Source organism: Ahaetulla prasina, chromosome 7 (genome assembly GCF_028640845.1).
Source record: "Ahaetulla prasina isolate Xishuangbanna chromosome 7, ASM2864084v1, whole genome shotgun sequence".
NCBI classification, from domain to species: domain Eukaryota; kingdom Metazoa; phylum Chordata; class Lepidosauria; order Squamata; family Colubridae; genus Ahaetulla; species Ahaetulla prasina.
The window spans coordinates 74,836,923-74,858,748 of record NC_080545.1 but is presented as its reverse complement, the minus strand read 5'-3'; the positions used below and the strand labels follow the sequence as shown (position 1 = coordinate 74,858,748).

Below are 21,826 nucleotides of genomic sequence, written 5' to 3'. Positions count from 1 at the left end.
ATATTCTATCAGACAGACTCATTTCATTCAACACATGGTTTCTTTACATTGTGCAATATTTTCTCACATCCATACTTTTCACAGCGATCTGTTGAAGCTCCAAAATATCTCTGGCATAATGTCACACTCGATTCCCCAAATTTGCACATTGTCATAATCTTTTGTACCTTTCAATCACAGTTCTGCCAAAGTCCTTTTTTTTGGGCACAAGTAACAAACCATTGTTAACCTTCACTCTTGCTACCTTTCTTTCTTTCTTTTTAATAGGAAAGCAATAACAGCATTTTCCCAATCATCTCAGGCAGTCTTTGTGGATTAAACAGCAAGTCTGTAAACAAACCATATGCAAACTTCAGTGCTTGACCACTTAAACCATTCAACATTTTGATAATTTTTATTTTCATCATTTTTTCTTGAATCCTAATATTGATATTTACCTTCCATTCAGTATGTTAGAAAACGATTCCATATCTTTTCATACATCTTATATTTTTTCTGCAATCATACTTTTATTTTTTTTAATCTTTAATCTTTTTTCTTTTTCCTCTATGTAACCACTTTTGACATAGCCAGAAAAGGATCTTTCCAGATTTTGTATCTGTCGTCACCGATACATTATTTCATCTGTCCTTTTTAAAAAAAACATATACAGGTACTCCAGTTGCATAACAACCATTCAAAGTTACATTGTACCTCCCCAGGGCTACTTATGGCTTAAATTTAAAGTTCTAACGGCCACCCCTCCCCGACAATCATGTCATTGTATTTTTAGTGTTCAGCAACTGGCCCACTTTAATGATTGTTTGTTGCATCTTGAGGTCATGCGACCACAATTTAGGCCTTCCTATTTCAGCAAAAAATGCCTGTTATGACAACAGATTCACTTCATAACCATGGTGATCCAATTAACTGCTGCAACAAAAGGTCTTTTTTTAGATGTGGTCATGTGGTGATCTGCTTAATGACCAGCATGATTTGTCACAGTAATTCACTAATGATTGTAAGTTGAGGACTGACTGTATATTAATTCCCTTGCTCCCAATCCCATTCTCAACTATTTAATCATGCCCCCAATGAAATAATTGTTTGCCTTGCATTGTATGCTTCTAGAATGTTCAGTTTTCCTGGTTTATCTGGTCGTTTCATTTTCATTGAAGCACAACATGCAACTTATCCACCTTATGGATTCAAATTTCAGATACCTTCCTAGCAAAGTCTATGCTACTAATTCCTATTTTCTGACATATACTATAGGCCAGGAGTGTCAAACTCAAGGCCCGCGGGCAGGGAGTGCTGAGATCTGGCCTGTAGGGCTGCCCTGGAAAAAGTGAAGGACTGGCTCGTGGTGCCTCTGACAGCAAAAATGGAGCTCGGGTAGGTCACGCAAGGCCTGCCCGGGCTGTTTTCAGCCACAACAGCCTCTTGCAACCCTCTGGCAGCGAAAACAGAGCCTGTGGAGCAACATGGAGCTGGCCACACCCACCTCAGCCCCCTGACATCAAACACAATCCTGATGCGGCCCTCAATGAAATCGAGTTTTGACACCCCTGCTATAGGCCATTCAATTTATAATTAAACCTGCATATCATTTCTGCTTACAGTCAAGCCACCTTTAGATCTATGCTTTCCTTTCCTTTTACTTCTGTGGACACAAAGCCTACCTATTTTTTTTTTTACCATTTTGTTTACTCTTTCATTTTACCTTTACTACTTCATCCTCTTGTCTTCCAAAGCTCCATATATCACTGTCTTAAGATAAGCTTATTATCCTAACTGTGGTGTATTGAAACTTTTGTGTAGGGGTTTTTCATTAGATAAATGAAATAAGGGGTGTATCAGTCAGTTTTGCCAATTTTGTTTAGTATCTTACAGGTACAACCAAAGGCCATTTTTGCGCTCGCATTATTCTGTGTAAACAAGGATCTATAATTTTGGAAGACAGCATACCCTTACCCATATCCGGGGGTGGGTCCACTTACCTTTACTACCGGTTCGCAGTGGGAGCATGCACACTTTTGCGCATGCGCAGATCACCCATGATGATGTCGTGGTGGGTGGGCGGAGCCTCCCACCGGTTTTACTACAGGTTCTATAGAACCGGACTGAACCGTGAGCAATTCACCACTGCCTATATCCCACAAATTAAGATGTATACATACAGCTAGTTCTTAACTTACAACAGTTCATTTAGTGACAGCTCAAAGTTACTATGGACTGAAAAAAGGGACTTATGACCGTTTTTCACACATATGACCATGCAGCATCCCCACGGACATGTGATCAAAATTCAGATTCTTGGCATCTGTTCATATTTATGACAGTTGTAGTGTCCAGGATCAGGTGATCCTTTTGTGACCTTCTGACAAGCTAAATCAGTGGGGAATCCAGTTTCATTTAACAAGAACATTATTAATGACTGCAATGATTCACTTAACTATGGCAGGAAAGGTCATAAAGTGAGGCAAAACTCACTTAACAAATTCTCACTTAGCAACATAAATTTTGGGTTCAATTGTGGTCATAAATGGAGGACTACCTGTACTGTACTGATAAAGACTCAGGATACTGAATTGTACACAATATTTTATTTATTAAATTTATATGCTGCCCATCTACAGCATGTGCTGTTACCACATGCCTCCCACCGACCCGTACGCTCCCATAGAGAGGGACTTCTCAGGGTGCCGTCCGCCAAACAATGTCGGCTGGCGGCCCCCAGGGGAAGGGCCTTCTCTGTGGGGGCTCCCACACTCTGGAACGAGCTTCCCCCGGGTTTACGTCAAATACCTGACCTTCGGACATTCCGTCGCGAACTGAAGACACATCTTTTTATTCGCGCGGGGCTGGCTTAAATTGGATTTTAAAAGTGAATTTTAGCAATTTTAAATGGGGTTTTAATTGACGGTAATTTTTAACTTCAGGCTAATTTTAAATAAGTTTTTTAAAGGTATTTTAACGTGTATATTTGTATTGTTGGTTTTATCTTGCCTGTACACCGCCCTGAGTCCTTCGGGAGAAGGGCGGTATACAAATCAAATCAAATAAATAAATAAAATAAATAAATAAATAAATCTCATTACCCAACCAATTCTGGGTGGCCAACAACACAATAAAAACAAGAATATATTTAAAAAAACCTTTTAAAATATCTACTACAAAGGGTGATATGTCAATATGCAGCTACATTGCTGACCTTATAAGTGTAATTGCTGATTTAATCTTGGGGATTGTCAAAATTAGTGGAAGACTAGAAAATGTCCAAGAGGATATTTATTGAAAGATAATTGAAAGATAATTTTTAAAAAGAAAAATGGCAGCTAATTTATCTACATGGATTAAGAGCCAAATTCTTCTTTGATTTAGCGGCGCACTTTGAGTTAATCAGGTTTGCGAAGCATGAGCAAATATTTCTGCTTTTAAAAAGTATTTTTATATGAATTGTTCCTTAAAACTACAATGAACACTCTCTCTTTTGCCAGTCAGTTAAGTCTTTTTCTTCCCATAAACATTGCTTCTCTCCGGCAAACAACTTGGGTCTATGTCAGTTTCCTTATCCTTTCATATTAATCCCATGACTTCTAGGAGAAGCATATTAAATCTTCATGGGCATATCAAAGAACTAACATTATGGAAGCATATTTATCATTTTTTGACCAAGTGCCTGCAGCTATTGGAAAATGCACGGAACATATCTCAGACTAGAATCCCTGCTCTAGCAAACTAGTTACTCAAGCTTGGTAATAATTTAGGATGCCTAGATATTCCTGAGATAAATCCCATTTTGTTTATGAATGCAATGAGTCAGTGAAGTGAATTACATTTAAGATTTATCACTTAATAACCCATTCTCTTCTGCTTGCCAGTGTTTTTGCAAAGGAAATTGTAGACCAGAATTACAGCCTTATTAGATGCAGGTGCACCTATTTTTCCCTGTATAAACCATTTAAAGAGGCTGTAGAACCATTTAAACTATTTAATCTTATCAGAGGAAAGATGTAGAGGCTGAAAAGAAAATATTGATTAAATCTTAGGGAGAAAGAGCTGTATTTGATTGAAATCGCTCTTCCTAACTTCCTTTCTGTTTGAACAGTGTGGAACAGTAAAATAATATATCTAAACATATATAAGTTTTGTTAAAACATGATTCTAAACAGAGGTAGCTGCCCATAAACCTTTTATTTTATAGGTGATCCTGATAAGGTTTAGTTGCATTCCCAGTGGAGGTTTTGGAAGTTTAAGCAGCTTCCTTCCCAGAGATATCCCTTACTGGAGTTTGATTTTAGAGGCTTCTCCTGTTATGAATTACAATGGGGCCAAGCTCCTTTTAGCTCTCGTCTATCTAAGACGGGTGTCAAACTCACATCATAATATCGTTGTCACACAACATAACACTTTTCCCTCCTTCGCTAAACCAGGGGTGAGCGTGGCCAGCATGTGACACATTCGGCCCACAGCCCGCAAGTTTGATACCCCTGATCTAAGAGAGTATTTCTTGGCAAATGACAACATTTCTGAGTACTGTATAGCGCAGGGGTCCCCAACCTTGGCAACTTTAAGGCTGGTGGACTTCAACTCCCCGAATTCTGGGAATTGAAGTCCTCCAGGCTTAAAGTTGCCAAGGTTGGAGACCCCTGGTATAGGGCATCATTCAAGAACAAAATGAGAAAACAGCATTATTTAAAGATACATCTCTGAATATATGTTCAAGCTATAAAATGCACTGTTTTTTTGTTATTTCAAGGGTTTATGGAAGCTGTATCTTGTATTAACTGAAATATTTTTTTCTGCAGAAACAGAGAGGTACCATAAGTTAAAAAAGACTAAATGGCTAAACAAAAGGCTAAACCATATAATGAACAATTGAGGGAATCTGGTATGTTTAGTCTAACGAAGAGAAGGACTAACAGGGACATGATAATAGTATTTCGGTACTACTATCTGAAGAGAAGCTATCACAGAGAAAAGGGAGTTGACCTATTCTCCAAAGCATCTGAGGGCAAGATACGTAATGGATGGAAGGTCATTAAACAGAGATCCAATCTAGAATGAGGGAGAAATTTCTTGACAGTGAGAACAATTAATCAGTGGAACAGCTTGCCTCCGGAAGTTGTGGGTGTTACATCACTGGGGTTTTTGAAGAAGAGATTGGACAGCCATTTGTCCAGAATAGTATAGGGTCTCCCGTTCGAGCATGGGGTTAAACTAGATCTTCAAGGTCCCTTCCAATCCTATTATGCTATGTTCTATCAATAGAACAGTATTTATATAACTAATGCACGTAGCCCCTGATATGCAGAACCTCAATCCATTGATTTGGAGCATTTAAGGAATGAGCTACACATGACGTAAAACACTGTAGGCTGGGATGGCATATCTACCTTGCAGGTATTTGGAAAGCAAGGTGGTACAGAAGTCTGCACATTTGTCTCACAGTAGTTCAAATAAAGATGGAATTAAACCCTGCCAGTTATCTTGCTAATCGTTCCCAACTCTAGGGGGCGGTGCTCATCTCAGTTTCAAAGCTGAAGAGCCAGCTCTGTCCAAAGATGTCTCTGTGGTCATATGCTGGCATGACTAAACGTCAAAGACGCACGGAACGCTGTTAACTTCCCACCAAAGGTGGTACCTATTTTTCTACTTGCATTTTTTATGTGCTTTCGAACTGCTAGGTTGGCAGAAGCTGGGACAAGTCTCGGGAGCTCACTAGAGATTCGAACTACTGAACTGCTGACCTTTCGATCAATAAACTCAGCGTCTTAGCCCCTGTGCCACCGCGCCCCTATATTTCTTTTCCTAGTAGTGTCCAAATTACTCCCCACCTCTAAGTTTACCATTTTTTCCCTCCAGATTTCTTTTCATGAAGTAGTAATTTTTCCACTTCACCTTTGAGTGATATTGATCAGTTTCTATATTTTCTGTGTTCAGGTATACCGTGAAGGAGCTTTTCTTAAACTACTTGAAGGAAACAGGCAAACGAAACAGACTTCATATGACTATGATCTGATTGTCATTGGAGGAGGTTCTGGTGGACTGGCAGCTTCAAAGGTAAGATCGACCAAGCTAGATTCACAAAAAACATTCTGATAGCTAGAATTTGTTCCAATATGTTTTAGCAGAGTCTAGAAAATGAGTTCTCTCTTGATAAGCCACAGTTTGGTTTGTGGAATGCAGAACACATTTTACAATCGATTCAGACAGCTTTCCTAATCAGCTTCCAGCCATCTAGGTTAGCCATACTAAGAAATCCAGTAATTTTAATTGCAACACATCTGGAAGACACCAGATTGGAGAACTGTGCTATATAATTATATTATATTATATATAATCAATGTGGCAGGGGAAATTACTATACAGCCCTGTGGATAACCTCAAACTATTCCATATAGAATAGATCCGTGTCAAGGAGTGTTTTTCAAATACTTTGAGAATCCCTCTGAAAAAAAAATGATACAAACCTAACGAAAGAGCAGAATTACATTGAACTGAAATCTAGCCATGTCTCTTGATAGTTATCAGTTGAATATATATTAAAGTCTGCCCTTCTCAGTCTTCCATATATTTTAGCAATGGCTTTTCACCATAATCTTTGGCAACTGGAGAGCAAAAGACCGGAAAAACTGATCTAAAGAGAATTATTTGAAACATATTTAATTAATAAACCATTCATCTTGTTTTAGAATCTGTTAAAATAAAAGAAAAATAATTAGCTGTCTATTATTTTACCTTCGTGGGGAAACGTGTAACAATATTTTCCCATTAATTGTTTTGGTATGAATAAAATGTGAGATGTATTAATAGTTTTGAAGGATAAAAGATTTGAATTCCCTTTTCATCTAAAGTATCGTATTTATATTTTTAAATAAAATATGTATCCAGCTGCATTAGAAACGTGGTTGCCAACCGTAAATGTCTGAAGTGGGCCAGATTGAAAATAGAAATTGAAATATACCAACAGCCCTTGTTAAATAGCACAGCAGTTACAGTATATTATCTTTGATCGTTAGTACAATGTAATTTCCTAGAAGGAACTTTCTTGCTTCATTTACATTCTCCTTTCCAATAGTAATTAAAATGGACTTATGGGTATTGGTGGTCTAGATGAGGTTCATGCTGTTCTAGAGTTGTGGTTGGTAGCTTGAAAGATTAGTCTGGTTGATTCAGTATAACGTCTTGTGTATTTCATTGGGGTTTTGGTGTATTTTGGTATGCTGGAGAAAGCAAACTATTTCAACCTACTACTAGAATGTAGAACTCTCCCCCAGAACTTTGTTCATCTTTAATCCTTCCATCAACTAGAAGACCAATTCAAAGTTAACATAAAACCATAGCATTATATTACAATAATACATTAAGTTAATATATATTGAGTTGGACCATCTAATTTAGTATTGCTTACGGAAAGTGCCTCAGGATTTCAGGCAGGAAATCTTTTCAGTGCTAATTAAAAAAAATCAGGACTTGATCCTTTGACCATTCAAAGTAGACGGAGTAGTCCATGACTAAATTATGGCTTTGCAATTTTCCAAGCTTGGATAGACTAAAAAAAAAAGCAAGATGCGTACTTCCTTCGTAAATTGTCCATTTTATATAGTTATGGTCATAATTCTTCTATCATCACTAGTATAACACTTGTAGTGATGATATCCATTCTAAGCCAGTTCTACAGATATTTTACTGTAGTGGTTTTGTTCCCAACATAAAAATGATACAGAAACTCATGTTTCAAATAGAGCTCCTGCAGCACTTTTAAAGAATATAACAAATATATTTGCTGGCAAGATAGTAATCCTTCTGAATCTGGCAGGATCCCTGTTTCTGTCTCTGATTCTGAAGCTAGTTTGATTTGCAAGGAATAACCAGATAGGATATAACAGCAGTACTACTCCTAAAATAGGAGAGCCATCAAAAGAATAAACATTTGCCTTAGTTAAGTAGGAAGAATGGGTATTCTGGAGAACACAGGCGTTATGATAGTTTTTAGCTTCTTGCTGAGTTAGGAGTGATTGTGACCCCAGGGACCTTGAAAATACAGGAAGCAGTATTTGCTTTTGGTCTTCCCATGTGTCTAGAAGTTACCTCGTAAGTAACCCAACAGGACAGGTTTTCTGCCAATCAACAAACTAATGACATGACATCCTTACAAAGCACGAGTTAGCGGGAAGCATTTTTTTGTCTCTGGATTTTCTAGGACATCTAGGCCACATTTTAGTTCCAAAGAAGGGATGGGTTGACTTTCAAAGGGAAGCTGCTACATCAAACTGCTGAGTTAGTATCATATCTGCAAGCTTGGTCTTAGCTAACAGAGATTAGCTTGATGAGCCTCCCAGTAAAATTAATTGTCCCTTTTTAAATTGTGGTATAACATAAAAGAGATGTCTTGCCTTTGTTAGTTCCATAGTAATTAACAAGGATCACAGGTTTTTTTTTCTTTTTGTGTGTTTAGGTTTTTTTTGATTGCATAATAATGTGGGACTCCTGTCCCTTGTATTATTGTCTACTCTGATTCTCCTTTATATATATATATATATATATATATATATATATATATATATATATATATATATATATATATATATATATATATATATATATATATATATATATATATATATATATTTGTTTTCTGAGGTTTTCACGGTGTTTGTATATAGGTCTTTGGTGTTTGTATATAGGTCTTTGGTTGTTGGGTTTTCTCCGTGTAAAATTGTACAATTTTACACGGGAGAAAACCCGAACAACCAAAGACCTATATATATATATATATATATATATATATTTGTTTTCTGAGGTTTTCGCGGGTGTTTGTATGTAGGTCTTTGGTTATTCGGGTTTTCTCCCGCGTAAAATTGGAAGTGTCTTGGCGACGTTTCGACGAATGATACCTCCCGCCTACCAGCCATTTGGAAACCTGCCCTTATTGACAAACGTGTCCCTAACACAAGGAATGACACCAGACCCACACTCACGAGGTCCACACAGGATGTCACCACCACACATCCACCCAGAAAGCACACCCAAACCCACACTGATCAGGAAGCACGACCAAGGACCAGAAGCCAGACCGCAGCTGCAACATTAGCCATTTCAAACCCCTCCAATCCATACATGCAGCAGACTGACACCCACTACGAAGATGTAGCACGACCACGAACACGAAGCCAAACAGCAGCAGTGCAGCTCACCAGCTCAGATCCCCCTGCAACTCAGACTAATTTGAGCACAACCAAGCCCCCACCCAAACAGGACACACCCCCAGCCAATCAGAGCACAAAAAAACCCACATCCAATCAGAGCACAGCCAAGCTCCCACCCAATCAGTTCAAACCCCCACTAGCAGTTAAAAAGGAAGAAACAGCTGTGTGGACCTTGTGAGTGTGGGTCTGGTGTCATTCCTCGCCATTTCAAACCCCTCCAATCCATTCATGCAGCAGACTGACACCCACTATGAAGATGTAGCACGACCACAAAGCCAAACAACAGCTATGCAGCTCACCAGCTCAAATCCCCCTGCAGCACAGACCAGACTGAGCACAACCAAGCCCCCACCAACACAGGACACACCCCCAGCCAATCAGAGCACAGAAAAACCCCCATCCAATCAGAGCACAGCCAAGCTCCCACCCAATCAGTTCAAACCCCCACTAGCAGTTAAAAGGAAGAAACAGCTGCGATCACACATTGCTCCCAGAAGCACGAAGCTGAAGCCTGAAGATGACGAATGAGACTTCGTCGAAACGTCGCCAAGACACTTCCAATTTTACGCGGGAGAAAACCCGAACAACCAAAGACCTATATACAAACACCCGTGAAAACCTCAGAAAACAAATATATATATATATATACCAGCTTAGACATACATTTAATAAAATAGGTCCTGATCTTCAAAATTTAAGCCACAATAAACATGGCAACTTTTACTATTGAGCTGATATGTGTATGCTCTTTTTTTGTTTTTGTCTGCAATGATGAATTCTTCAGGAATTTGAAACTTCCACATCCCATCAGAGTCTCATGGGTGGTTGGGGAAGGAAGAAGGATTCCTTCCATTTGTCAGTGAATGTAGCTTTGTTTAGAAACTGAGCAGAACTGAGATCCAAAGAGTCCTTTGACAAAATGCCGCATCAGTTACTCTCATCAGCTTACCTATATTTATACGCATGACAGCAACTATGTTGTGAACTGCCTAGACTAGGCAGAAATCATAGGTCAACTTTTCAATTTTCCATGAAGCTAAGTTATTTTCAAGGGCTTTACCTAGCCACAAACTAAACTAATAGCCTACCTAGCTACTTGGTATGCACAAATGGAAAAGGGGTAATGCACAATGATGAACTTGTATTTCACTTCATGGTGTGATGGACTCACTTCAGGATGCATGCGTTGTCATTAAAGTGTTCGTATGACTTTGATTAGATGCACACAATTTACTCCTGGAGGTCTAGACAACGTTGGTTTTGGAACATCTGCCTGGTAGATGCCAATAGACGTTGGGAAAGAAATAACAAGTATTAGACTTTTAAGTAGTCACTAATCCTATCAAATACTTTTGATACCTATTAAAGCCAAATTAAATATTCCACTTGTTAGGCAGGAAATGAGTATACTTAATATCTTTCTTTTCCAAATAATTGTGATGTGATGGTCAGGGTATTACTCCCAATGTGAACCGAGGACCCGTATCAGTTGTCTGTTTAAAATCTTCATGATTTTAAGATGCTTTTTATTGCAAACAAGGTGAGGAAGTGTTAGTAATTCAGGTATTGGACTGGAACCTGTAAGACTCTGATTGTATGTCTCACTCACAGAGGTTCATTCTCTGACTTCAGGCTAGTCACAATTTATCAACCCAACCTCCTTTGTAGGATGTAAGAAAAATTGGAAGGAGTATTGGGCATGTAACTCAAATACTTTGGCCACCTAATGAGAAGGAAGGACTCACTGGAGAAGAACCTAATGCTGAGAACGATTGAGGGCAAAAGAAGAACGGGACGACAGAGAATGAGGTGGCTGGATGGAGTCATTGAATCAGTTGGCATGAGCTTAAATGGACTCCGGAGGATGGTAGAGGACAGGAAGACCTGGAGGAACATTGTCCATGGGGTCGTGACATGACTTCGCAACTAACAACAACAATTGGGCAGGGAGCCTTGACTGCTGTAAGAAAGATGGGATAGAAATCTAACAAAGAGAAATGTGAGAAGTGATTAGCTTTTTCCAAACCAAGGATTGGCAGCTTTATTTTTTTTTTCAAACATGGTTCCTTTGAGGATTGACCTTTAAAAAGGAAAGAGAAGAAACGCTAATGAACAGTTTGTTCCTCTAACTTGTGGTAAACCATTTGGGATTAGCATATTCACCATTGCTGGGTGGGTTTATATGTAATGATTCATCTGAATTTGTAGGTGAAGGCAAATACTGAAATCACCTGCCAAATACCTCAGGGGTCAAAGGAGTCCCTTTATGTCTCACGATAAAGCTCATTTTAAACAGTGTTTTGGATTGTTGTCATTTTATATAGCATGTGACCTAGTTAGTGGAAAGACTTCTCATCCTTTGATAGAAGTGTGGTAATTTAGGCAGCCAAATTATTGCTTGACATTTAATTAGTTGTTGTTAGATTCCCAGCCCCCCCCCCCCAATTTCTTTGCCATCACAATGCTCAGCTAACAATTGCTGTTCTCACTCAAATAAATGCTGTGGATCTTATCTTTTCATTAAAAGAAAAGATGGAAAGGAGGAACTGTTAGAACCTCACAGTGCTAAAATACTTCTGATCAACTCAAACTGATGAGCCTGTTTTGTCTATTTTGTAAATATAATTTACAAAAGTATATTTTAATAAGATAGTTTAAAAGTAACTTTAGTTGGTGAGAACATTGGCTTGTTGTGGTGATTGTGGAGTAATCTAACATTTAAACAAATCTTTGTAATAATGTTTTACTAGTATGGTTCAGGAGGTTATGTATTTCAAACAGCTTTCCCCAATTCAGAGCTCTGTAGTTCCCAGTCAACACAAACTTTTAACTACAACACATCTGAAGACCTACAATTTACAGGAGTCTAATCCAGCAGGATAACAGTACTTAGATAGCAATGATGCATGATGACCATTGTACCAAAACTGTTACAGTGGAATTATATTTTCCATTTTTGATTGGTGTGCTCAGTTTTTCCACTGGCAACTCATCCTTATCCTCACAATTACTTGTTCTTGAGAAAGAATGGATGTTTTCAATTTTTCAAAATAGAGTGGATATTTTGTGTCCTTAAAGTGGAAAACGGAAGGAAAGAGATGTTAGAGGAAAAGAAAGATAAGGCATGGATGATACTACTGGGGTAATAAAATGTCTATGAGCAAACAACAACGCTTGGAGAGTACCAAGAACTCTTCAGTTCATCTTTGAGTTACAAATACACCCTTCTGTTAAATAGATGAGGCAAATTAACAGTTCTACAGCTCAGTTACTAGACACACATTGATAAACTCATTTTCCCAAAGAACAATATCGTCTATGCATGAGAGGTATCAACAGATTTGAGGTAATTTAAGAGCTTTGTTAAAAATAAATTTTTAAAACCCATCAAGAAAAACTGAGGAAATGATTGTGTGAACATGTTTATAAACATCAGATATAAATCAATTCGAGGTGGTAGGGGGAAAAAAGAAAAGAAAAATCAGGAATGGAGGGCAGTGGCACGGCCACTTCACATTTTTCTCTTTATTGGTTTTTTTAGGAAGCAGCCATACTTGGCAAGAATGTATTGGTTCTGGATTTTGTCGTCCCTACTCCTTTAGGAACAACTTGGGGTAAGTAGATGGTTCTCAGTCTTAGTACAAATAAGTACCCCAAATTAGTTTTGCTTTTACAACAACATTAAGTGTTTTACCTTATAATTCTTGATGAATGTATCCTGTCTTTATATACACTGAGAGCATATGCACCAAAGAAAAATTCCTTGTGTGTCCAATCACACTTGGCCAATAAAGAATTCTATTCTATTCTATTCTATTCTATTCTATTCTATTCTATTCTATTCTATTCTATTCTATTCTATTCTATTCCTTATGCTTCTGAACAATTTTTGTTTTTCATCTGCACATTACAGAAATAAGGTATGAAGAAATACCACATTGGGCTGCGCTCATACATTACACTAATTTACTTTGCTTGGTTTTGACTTATAATATTCCAGGCACCGTAGTTTGTAAACTATGATTTATACTTAATAGCATGTTGCATGAATTCAGCAAATTGCTATTTATTCAACAGACTTTGTAAACTCTGGATTAATGCAATATGTGAAACCAGCTACATTCTTTGGGATTTATTTATTTCATTAGATGCATATCTGACTTTTGTGTAGAAGCTCAGGGCAGTAGACATCATTCCTCCTCCTAGTTCCTTCCCACAGTAATAATTCTGTGAGTAGATTGGGCTGAGAGATGGTGATTGGTTCAAAGTCATCCAATAACTTTCCTGGCTGATTAGAATGAGAAGTGGATTAGAATTTGGGTTTCCCTGCTCCCAATCCAATGCCTTAACCATTGTACCACACTGGCTCTCAGAGTTCTGCTTGGCTTTCATATAACAGAACTGAAAGGTCTCCTCCATTGCTTGGATGTTGAAGATTCTCGCCTACAAAGTTGCCAGTGAATTACTTCTCTGTTTTCTGCAATGTACACCTGAATGATCCTGGTATGCTTCCTTTTATAGGTCTTGGAGGAACTTGTGTAAATGTAGGCTGCATCCCTAAAAAGCTGATGCATCAGACAGCTTTGCTTGGGCAAGCCATAAAAGATGCACCCACGTTTGGGTGGCAGCTGGGTGACAAACGTAAGGATGTAAAATTCCATTTCTGTGAATGTTATGCTATTATTTGGGGGAAATGACATGGGAATAGAAAGACGGTGGGTGGGATGCACAGTGGGATAAAAGGCAAAATTAAAATGCAGGGAGAAGGGTTAGGTTGAACGAACGGTGTGGGTTACGTTTAATTTAAAGATTTAATACCATAGGCATAAATGCCACCTCCAAACTGGGGTATACAGAAGCAATTCTCCAATGTGCTTAAAGCACAGAGCTCAGTGCAGAGCCCTCAAAATGTTATGAAAACTGATCTCTCTAATAATTTATTTGAAGCAAGCATGAAATAAAATCTTGAGTGGCTTAAGAGGAAGATGGTACACTACTTGCACATTTCTCACTATATTTACCAATATTATTCTTTGCACAGTGTCAGCAAAGCTTAATAAACCCAGGAGAATTTAATATAATTTTCAGAAAGGAAAGCACCACCAAAATCATATGTATCTGCAGCGATGTAACACTCTAATGAGGTTTTTAGTTGCAGAAAGTTAAAGACACAGGTGAATGCTAGATTCTTTTTTCCCCCCTTTGATCCTTAGCCATAAAGCACAGCTGGAGCGCTTTGACAGAAGCTGTTCAGAATCATATTGGCTCTCTGAATTGGGGATATAGAGTGTCCCTCCGAGAGAATAAGGTCACATATGAAAATGCTTACGGGGAGTTCACTGGACCACACACAATTAAGGTACTAGATTTCTTTTGAAAGCTTTGTTACATTACTTGTTTACCATTGGGTCTCTTATATTTCTTTTACTTGTGTGGGAAGTTGGTGTGGAGCATATCTGTTAAATGACAAGATCCTACTGTACTTCCTGATAAGCCATACTTGTCTGATACCATGGATTCTTCTCCATTTTCTGAAAGAGTAGACTGAAGGTATCTTTCTATCAGTTGGGCCAATTCAGTGAATTCTGTTATTTAGCAGCAAGGAAGTGCCTTAATCCTTTGCCTGATCTTGGATTAAATATCAAAGCAAAGCTGGGTTCAAGGTCTTAAGTCTTAGGAACTAGGATAAGCATAGAGTCTTGGGACCATTTTTTTCTTCTTCTGCTCAGTTGTGTTTGATGCTTGGAGATTTCCTAGATAAGTCCTTTTTCTTGGCAAGGATTTTCAGGAAAGGTTTGCACTTCCAAAGGCTGAGAGAAAAACTAGTTTGGTGTAGTGGTTAAGGCATCAGGCCAGAAACCAGGAGACCGTGAGTTCTAATTCCATTTTAGACAGCTGGGTGACCTTGGGCCAGTCGTTCTTAGTCCTAGGAAGCAGGCAAATGGCAAGGTTGAGGCCAAATTACTGCATCTTACTGCTGACCTGTCAATATACACACACAGTGCATATGCATAGAGAAAAAATGTGTAGGAGATGAAATTCAATGGATCTACTGGTATTTAGAGCCATGGTGGTGCAGTGGTTAGAATCCAGTATTGCTGGCTGACTCTGCCCACTGCCAGGAATTCAATCCTCATCAGCTCAAGGTTGACTCAACTTTCCATCCTTCTGAGGTCAATAAAATGAGGATCCAGATTGTAAACCACTTAGAGAATGCTGTAAAGCACTATGTAGTGGTATATAAGTCTAAGTGCCATTGCTATTGCTATTTGGTATACAGTAACTATTAAAAAGTACATAGCAAAAATATTAACGGTAACAGATATCTGTATCAAAGGTAGACAGCAGAGACATCTGGATCTTCTTATAGAGCAATTTCTCTATGATTTACTGTAGATGAGCAAGAATTCTCCATACACTGTAAAAAAAAAAAAAAGCTGGGCATGGATGTAACTGGAACTGAATGTTTAGCAGGAAGAAATGGGCCGTGGTGGCTCAGACTGTAAGATAGCCTGTTATTAAAACACAGCAGCCTGCAATTACTGCAGGCTCGAATCCCACCATGCCCAAGGTTGACTCAGCCTTCCATCCTTTATAAGGTAGGTAAAATGAGGACCCAGATTGTTGGGGGGGCAATAAGTTGACTTTGTAAATATACAAATAGAATGAGACTATTGCCTTACACACTGTAAGCTGCCCTGAGTCTTCGGAGAATGGCGGGATATAAATGTAAATAATAAAAAAAAAGAAATGGGATCAGAATTCTTTTGTCCAAAGGGGATATTGTTGTGTTTGGCTGTGCTTGTCGAATCATTTTGCTTCTAATACAAAAAAAGAAAGATTCTCCAAAGCTGAAGGCTAACTGCCCCTTTGTGGCTAAGATACTGCTTGTCAGTCAGAAAGGTCAGCAGTTCACCGGTTTGAATCCCTAGCACAGGTTTCCTACATAAGCAGGGGGTGGACTAGAAGTAGATGATCTCCAAGCTCCCTTTCAACTCTGTTACTGTTAAACTGTTTTTTCTGAGCCATGAACAGTTTTTACTTGCTTTAAAAAAACTGCCTTCTGATCTAAAATAGTACATCCTCAGCCTATAATTACAGCATAATGGAAAAAGAGGTGCCTAGCCAGGTCCTAGATCTTGCCATAAACTGAAATACCAGCTAGTCTCTATCCATGTAGGCATCACTCTTAATAACATCATCTGTATCTTCAAAGTAGGTTCATTCATCTGCATGTCTTAACATTAGTTATTTAGGAAATGCGTACGCTGCCCCCATCCCTTAATAGTTCTGGGCAGCCTTTGAGGTATATAATGTATACTATTATTTGCCAGCAGGATCTTTATGTAATTTCAGCTGGAGGGCCAAATCAGTCTCTATGGAAAAGAAATAATAGATGCAGCTGACAACAATGTGGTTGATGTCCATAAATTTGGAGGTGATGGGAGAGATTTTACACTTTGGATTTAGATGAATAGTATCAGCCAGGCAAAATCTGGAAGGTTTGCAGGAAAAGAAAAAGCTAGTTTAGTAGTTCTGGGGACGACTACAGGAGGAAGATAACTTGCAACAGGACTCATGCAATGAAAGAGTTTTCAAGATTTGCTGCCAAGGGAAGTAAAGAATAGATGGGGAATATTTCCTTCTTTGTAACTACCAGAATATCTGAAGTATAGTTTTTAAGCCATGTCAGTTGATTTCCAAAGTTCCTTGGGCAAATGCCTTATTTGTGTCAGCAGCCATGTCTATAGACAGCCCTTTGTCTAATTTTGGCTCAATGAAAAGTGAGTTTGCTGCATTATAAGGAGAATGATTTCCTGTCTCAGGGTCCAGACAAAAAACTTGCTCTGTTATTTACAGACAACAAATAGTAAAGGGGTGGAGAAAATTTACACAGCAGAAAGATTCCTGATTGCCACTGGAGAAAGACCTCGCTATCTCAACGTTCCAGGAGACAAGGAATATTGCATCACCAGGTAACATAAAACAAATGAATTTATGTGTTTTGAGGACGACACTCAAAGCAGTTCGGTAAAATGTAGCATTTGGAAGACAAGGTTGCTCCTTAATAGAACTCCTGTGGTAAAATTGTTCCTTATTGAAAATATTTCTTTTTCATCCTCAGACGACCAGTTTTCAGGCCTTTTCTTGGAGATGCTATTGTGGAGTAACTTAAATTGCATTTGAGGACACTTTCATATAATAACCGGCAGATTGTAACTGAGAATTTTGAAGGTTACAGTCCCAAGAAACCATTAAAACAAAGCCATGTGACTAACCTTTTGAATTTGTCCACCAACATTTAAAGCCGTTCTTGCATTGGCTGTATGCGTAGAACCTACCTGGCTTATCTCCATTAAAAATACCTCTTCGGTTTTTGCAAAGTTCTATTTTGTACAGCCAAAAGCAAAATGCATAAAGGAGGGGAGGGGGAGGGAAGGGGAAAAGCTGAGTTATATTTGCATCGTTCAAAAATTCAAGCCATGAGAAAATTGTCCTGCATTAACGGATATAAAAAGTAATGGCCTGCAAAATGTTGAGAATTTGTAATGTGTTGAGCTTTCAGGTTTGAAACAACTGTTTTGAGCTTGAAAGAGTCTCATTATGAGCTTGCAATACTAGTTTCAAGATTAAAATTATGCTGTTTTGAGCTCGGAGCCCTTTCAATAAGGTTGGAACAACCCGTTTTGAAACAGATATTTTCCAAATGAAAACTTGATGCATACACCTTTGAAAAGGCAAGGGAGACGGCGAGGTTCCAGTTCAGAATATTCAGCCTATAAGACACACTTAGCTTTCCAGTCCCATCTTGGTGATCTCTAGGTTACACTAGAATAGAATAGAATAGAATAGAATAGAATAGAATAGAATAGAATAGAATAGAATAGAATAGAATAGAATTCTTTATTGGCCAAGCGTGATTGGACACACAAGGAATTCGTCTTTAGTGTATATGCTCTCAGTGCACATAAGGAGAATAAAATACATTTATCAAGAATAAAACAATACAGCAGTTAAGGTTACTAATAAGCTATCAAATCATACTAGGAAACAAAATCAGTATAAATTGAAAGATATAAGCGACATGGTTATAGTAATAAGTGGGAAGAGATAGATACTAGTAAGGAAGAGAAGAATAATAGTAATATAGTCTTAGTAAATTTTTGACAGTGTTGTGGGAATTAGTTGTTAAGCAGAGTGTTTTAGCATCACTAAAATTCAAAGGTGAGCATCAAATTGCAACTAAAAAAGTTTCCAATAGGTCTAATAAGATAAAAAAGGCAGGTTCTAAAATAGAGTGGAAGAGGAGCTTGATAATTCTAGCTCTCTTCAATCCAATGTTGTTGTCCTAGATCAGTGTTTCTCAACCTTGGCAACTTTCAGACTAGGAGACTTCAACTCCCAGAATTCCCCAGGCAGCCAGGCTGGCTGAGAAATTCTGGCAATTGAAGTCCATGTATCTGAAAGTTGCCAAGGCTAAGAAACGCTGGTCTAGACATTGACCAAAATAATCCGTTTTTATCCCTCTGGCAAAGACATTTCCTCAGGCTCTATGATGTTACTCACAGGGAGATAAACAATAATCCCCAAATAAAGAAATAGTTAGAAAACAGGGGTCTTACTGATGTTCATAGAAAATTGTTAAGTTTTGAATGAGAGCAGTGGTGCCAGAAAAATAACACCATAACATTTTTTGGGGTTAGAGCAAAGTTTGTCTCTGTAAAATACAATAGCAAAGCATCCTGTTTGATTGTCTTTGAAAATATATTTCTTAAAATTATTAAAGATTCTATCAAATGCCACCAGAAAAATATTCAGCATAGAAATGAACTTGGACAAGGGAGTCCTTTTGATCAGTGTTATCCCTGGAAGGATAAGCCATCTGTCTGTTGACTTCAAAATCTTCAAGGAAATAAAATTTCCCACCTGTCCCTTCAGGGGGGCAGAAAACTTTGATGAAAGAAAAGGCAACCAGGGACTCTTCAGATGTTAAATGGCAATTCCTGTATCTATGACTTTAGCCCTGGTTCCAAGGGATGATTGAAATTTGCAGTTCAAAGGGGAATATAGTAACCTTATTTTAACTGCTGAATCCTCTGTGTCAGGGGTGTCAAACTCGATTTCATTGAGGGCTGCATCAGGGTTGTGTTTGACCTTGGGGAGGTGGGAACGTGTCCAAGATGGGCATGGCCAGCTTGACAACACTCGTCTTGGGGGCGCCTATGGCGGCCTGAGCGCTCTGCCAGTGAAAAGAGAGTTCTGTTTTCACTGGCAGAGGGTTGCAGGAGCCATCGCAGCCGAAAATGGAGCTCTGGGGGGGGTGGCTGCGCATGGGCCTCCCAAGCTTCATTTTTGCTGGCAAGGGCATCGCGAGCTGGTCCTTTGCTGTTTCCAGGTGGCAGGTGGCCCCGCAGGCTAGGTGTAAGCACCCTGTAGGTCCCTGCTCTATGTTATATAGAAATTGCCTATCTCTCATCACAATTTACTTTTTTCCCCTTAACATTTTTGTCTCTAAGTTAATTTATGTATATATTTTCCAGTGATGACCTCTTCTCGCTGCCTTACTGCCCAGGAAAGACATTGGTGGTTGGAGCGTCTTACGTTGCTCTTGAATGTGCAGGATTTCTTGCTGGGCTTGGCTTAGATGTGACTGTCATGGTGCGTTCCATTCTCCTGAGAGGCTTTGATCAGGATATGGCAAATAAAATAGGAGAACATATGGAAGAGCATGGTATAAAGTTCATAAGAAAATATGTACCCACTAAGGTAAGACTTGCCAAAAAGGAGTAATTTTAAAAGTGGTTTTCATGGTAACATGCTTTGTGGTTCATAATCCTTTTTCCTAAGTCTTCAAAAGTGCTTGCGGCTTTCACAACTTCTTTTATAAGTCACACCAAAGAGCAGCAATATTTTGGATGACATAGATTATTCATGTTTTAAATATATAATTAATGTCAGCCTTGGGACTGCATGGGGTGTGTTTGATGTCGTACTGATTTCACTGGAAAACAAACTTGTTTTTCAGGAGTTGAAGGGCTTTAAAAGTGGCAGTGGATGTTTTTTGCGGCTCACGCTTAGCACACCCATTTTTCTGCATGTAACAGCCCACATTTACAATGGGGAAAAAAAATCATATTGTTGAAAATCAGATATTTCAATGGCACAATCTGTGGTTCCTCTAAGGGCTGCAATTTGATACCTGAGTCCACGTGCAATCCATGGAGTGACAATACAACACAATCCATATTGTAGAACATCAGAAGTTGTCTTTTACTAGGTTAAACTATTATCTACTCGTCTTATTGCCAGTAGCTCATTCTTAATCCAGGAATAAACCCTTGACTACTTAATGACCTTAGCACTTTGTTAATTCTTTGACGTGTCTTTGAGATGCTTTTTCTCCCATCAGGGCTGAACACTTAAAAAGAGTGACAAGGCAACTTTGGTTTAGAACACTAGCATTACTTTTTCCCAATATTTTATCATATGTAGATTTTCCCTTCATGATATGAGTAGCTAGATGCGTTAAGCCATTGGTGGCAGACATAAATCCCAAGTGGTTTATTATATTCTTAGGCAGAAATCAATTTTAAGGCATTAGGCAGAATTCCATGTGTCTGTAGAATGTTACAGACACAAATGAATACATGTTTAAATTACATTTTTCTTAAAGTTTGCTTCCGAGGTATCATGGAATCCAACTTACTATAGTGGTTGGAGTTTCAGAATAGGCAGAGAAAATCTCTATTCAAGACCCAAATGAACCATAAAGCTCAAAATGTTGGGCCATTTTCTTCCTTGTGCCTTCCTACATCAGGTTTTGAGGGTAAAAATAAACAAATAACTGCAAATATGTTGCTTTGTCTTTCTTAAGGGACAGGTCAGGCTATGAACATAATAAACATCAAATAATGGAAAAACATAGCTTGCAAGGTACAGTAATCTCTTGTGAGATTCTGGCCTTTGACCCAAAGGACATTACTGACCTCTGTTCTTAGATTTTCCAACCGAGACCTGGTGTACTCTTCCTACACTCAGTGCCAATTATTTGAACCATCATCAGGCTAACAAAGAATGTTTGAATAGAGCAGTATAAAGAAATTTCTTGGTGGACTATGAATGGGAAATTGATGAGAATCAATTTTATTTTAAAAGGCTGGTCTATCCTTCTGCAAGAGACATGGCTGCTTCCCCTGTGCCTTGGCCATTTTTAAGGAGCTGTAGATTGAAGTGGTCACATGAACAGCTTCCTAAATTCAGTATTACTAGATTCAAACTTCTGGTTTCTTTGGAGGGAAACAACAGCAGAAAGAAAAAAAGTAGACCCATTGCAGCAAATTTCTTGAAAAATGATGACAACAGCTGTTTTCTTTAGGTCACAAGATAATAACTAAAATATAAGCATACAGAAGAAACACTGATTAAAGTTTATCACCATCCCCTACTTGAAGTCAATATTTAATTTATAAAAATCTTACAGATTGAACAGATTAAGGCAGGAACTCCTGGACTGCTAAAAGTTACAGCTCAGGCTACAGAGAACTCTGAAATAATTGAAGGAGAATACAACACAGTAAGTACTTTGCATTTGTTATTTTAGTTTCGGCTACACTGTGTAAAATGCCCCTGAG

The 21,826-nt window shown here is 38.4% G+C and overlaps 1 protein-coding gene across 1 annotated transcript in view; it reads left to right on the top strand.

Annotated features, from left to right (window-relative positions):
• The window catches only part of LOC131202220 (thioredoxin reductase 1, cytoplasmic-like), a 41,815-nt gene that overhangs the window by 1,782 nt on the left and 18,207 nt on the right, over positions 1-21,826 (top strand). Inside the window, exons 2-8 of the mRNA XM_058190993.1 lie at positions 5,926-6,045; positions 12,736-12,808; positions 13,716-13,835; positions 14,408-14,553; positions 17,055-17,170; positions 19,736-19,961; positions 21,676-21,768. Of these exons, the coding sequence (XP_058046976.1) occupies positions 5,926-6,045; positions 12,736-12,808; positions 13,716-13,835; positions 14,408-14,553; positions 17,055-17,170; positions 19,736-19,961; positions 21,676-21,768 (894 nt within the window). The remainder of the gene's footprint in view (positions 1-5,925; positions 6,046-12,735; positions 12,809-13,715; positions 13,836-14,407; positions 14,554-17,054; positions 17,171-19,735; positions 19,962-21,675; positions 21,769-21,826) is intronic.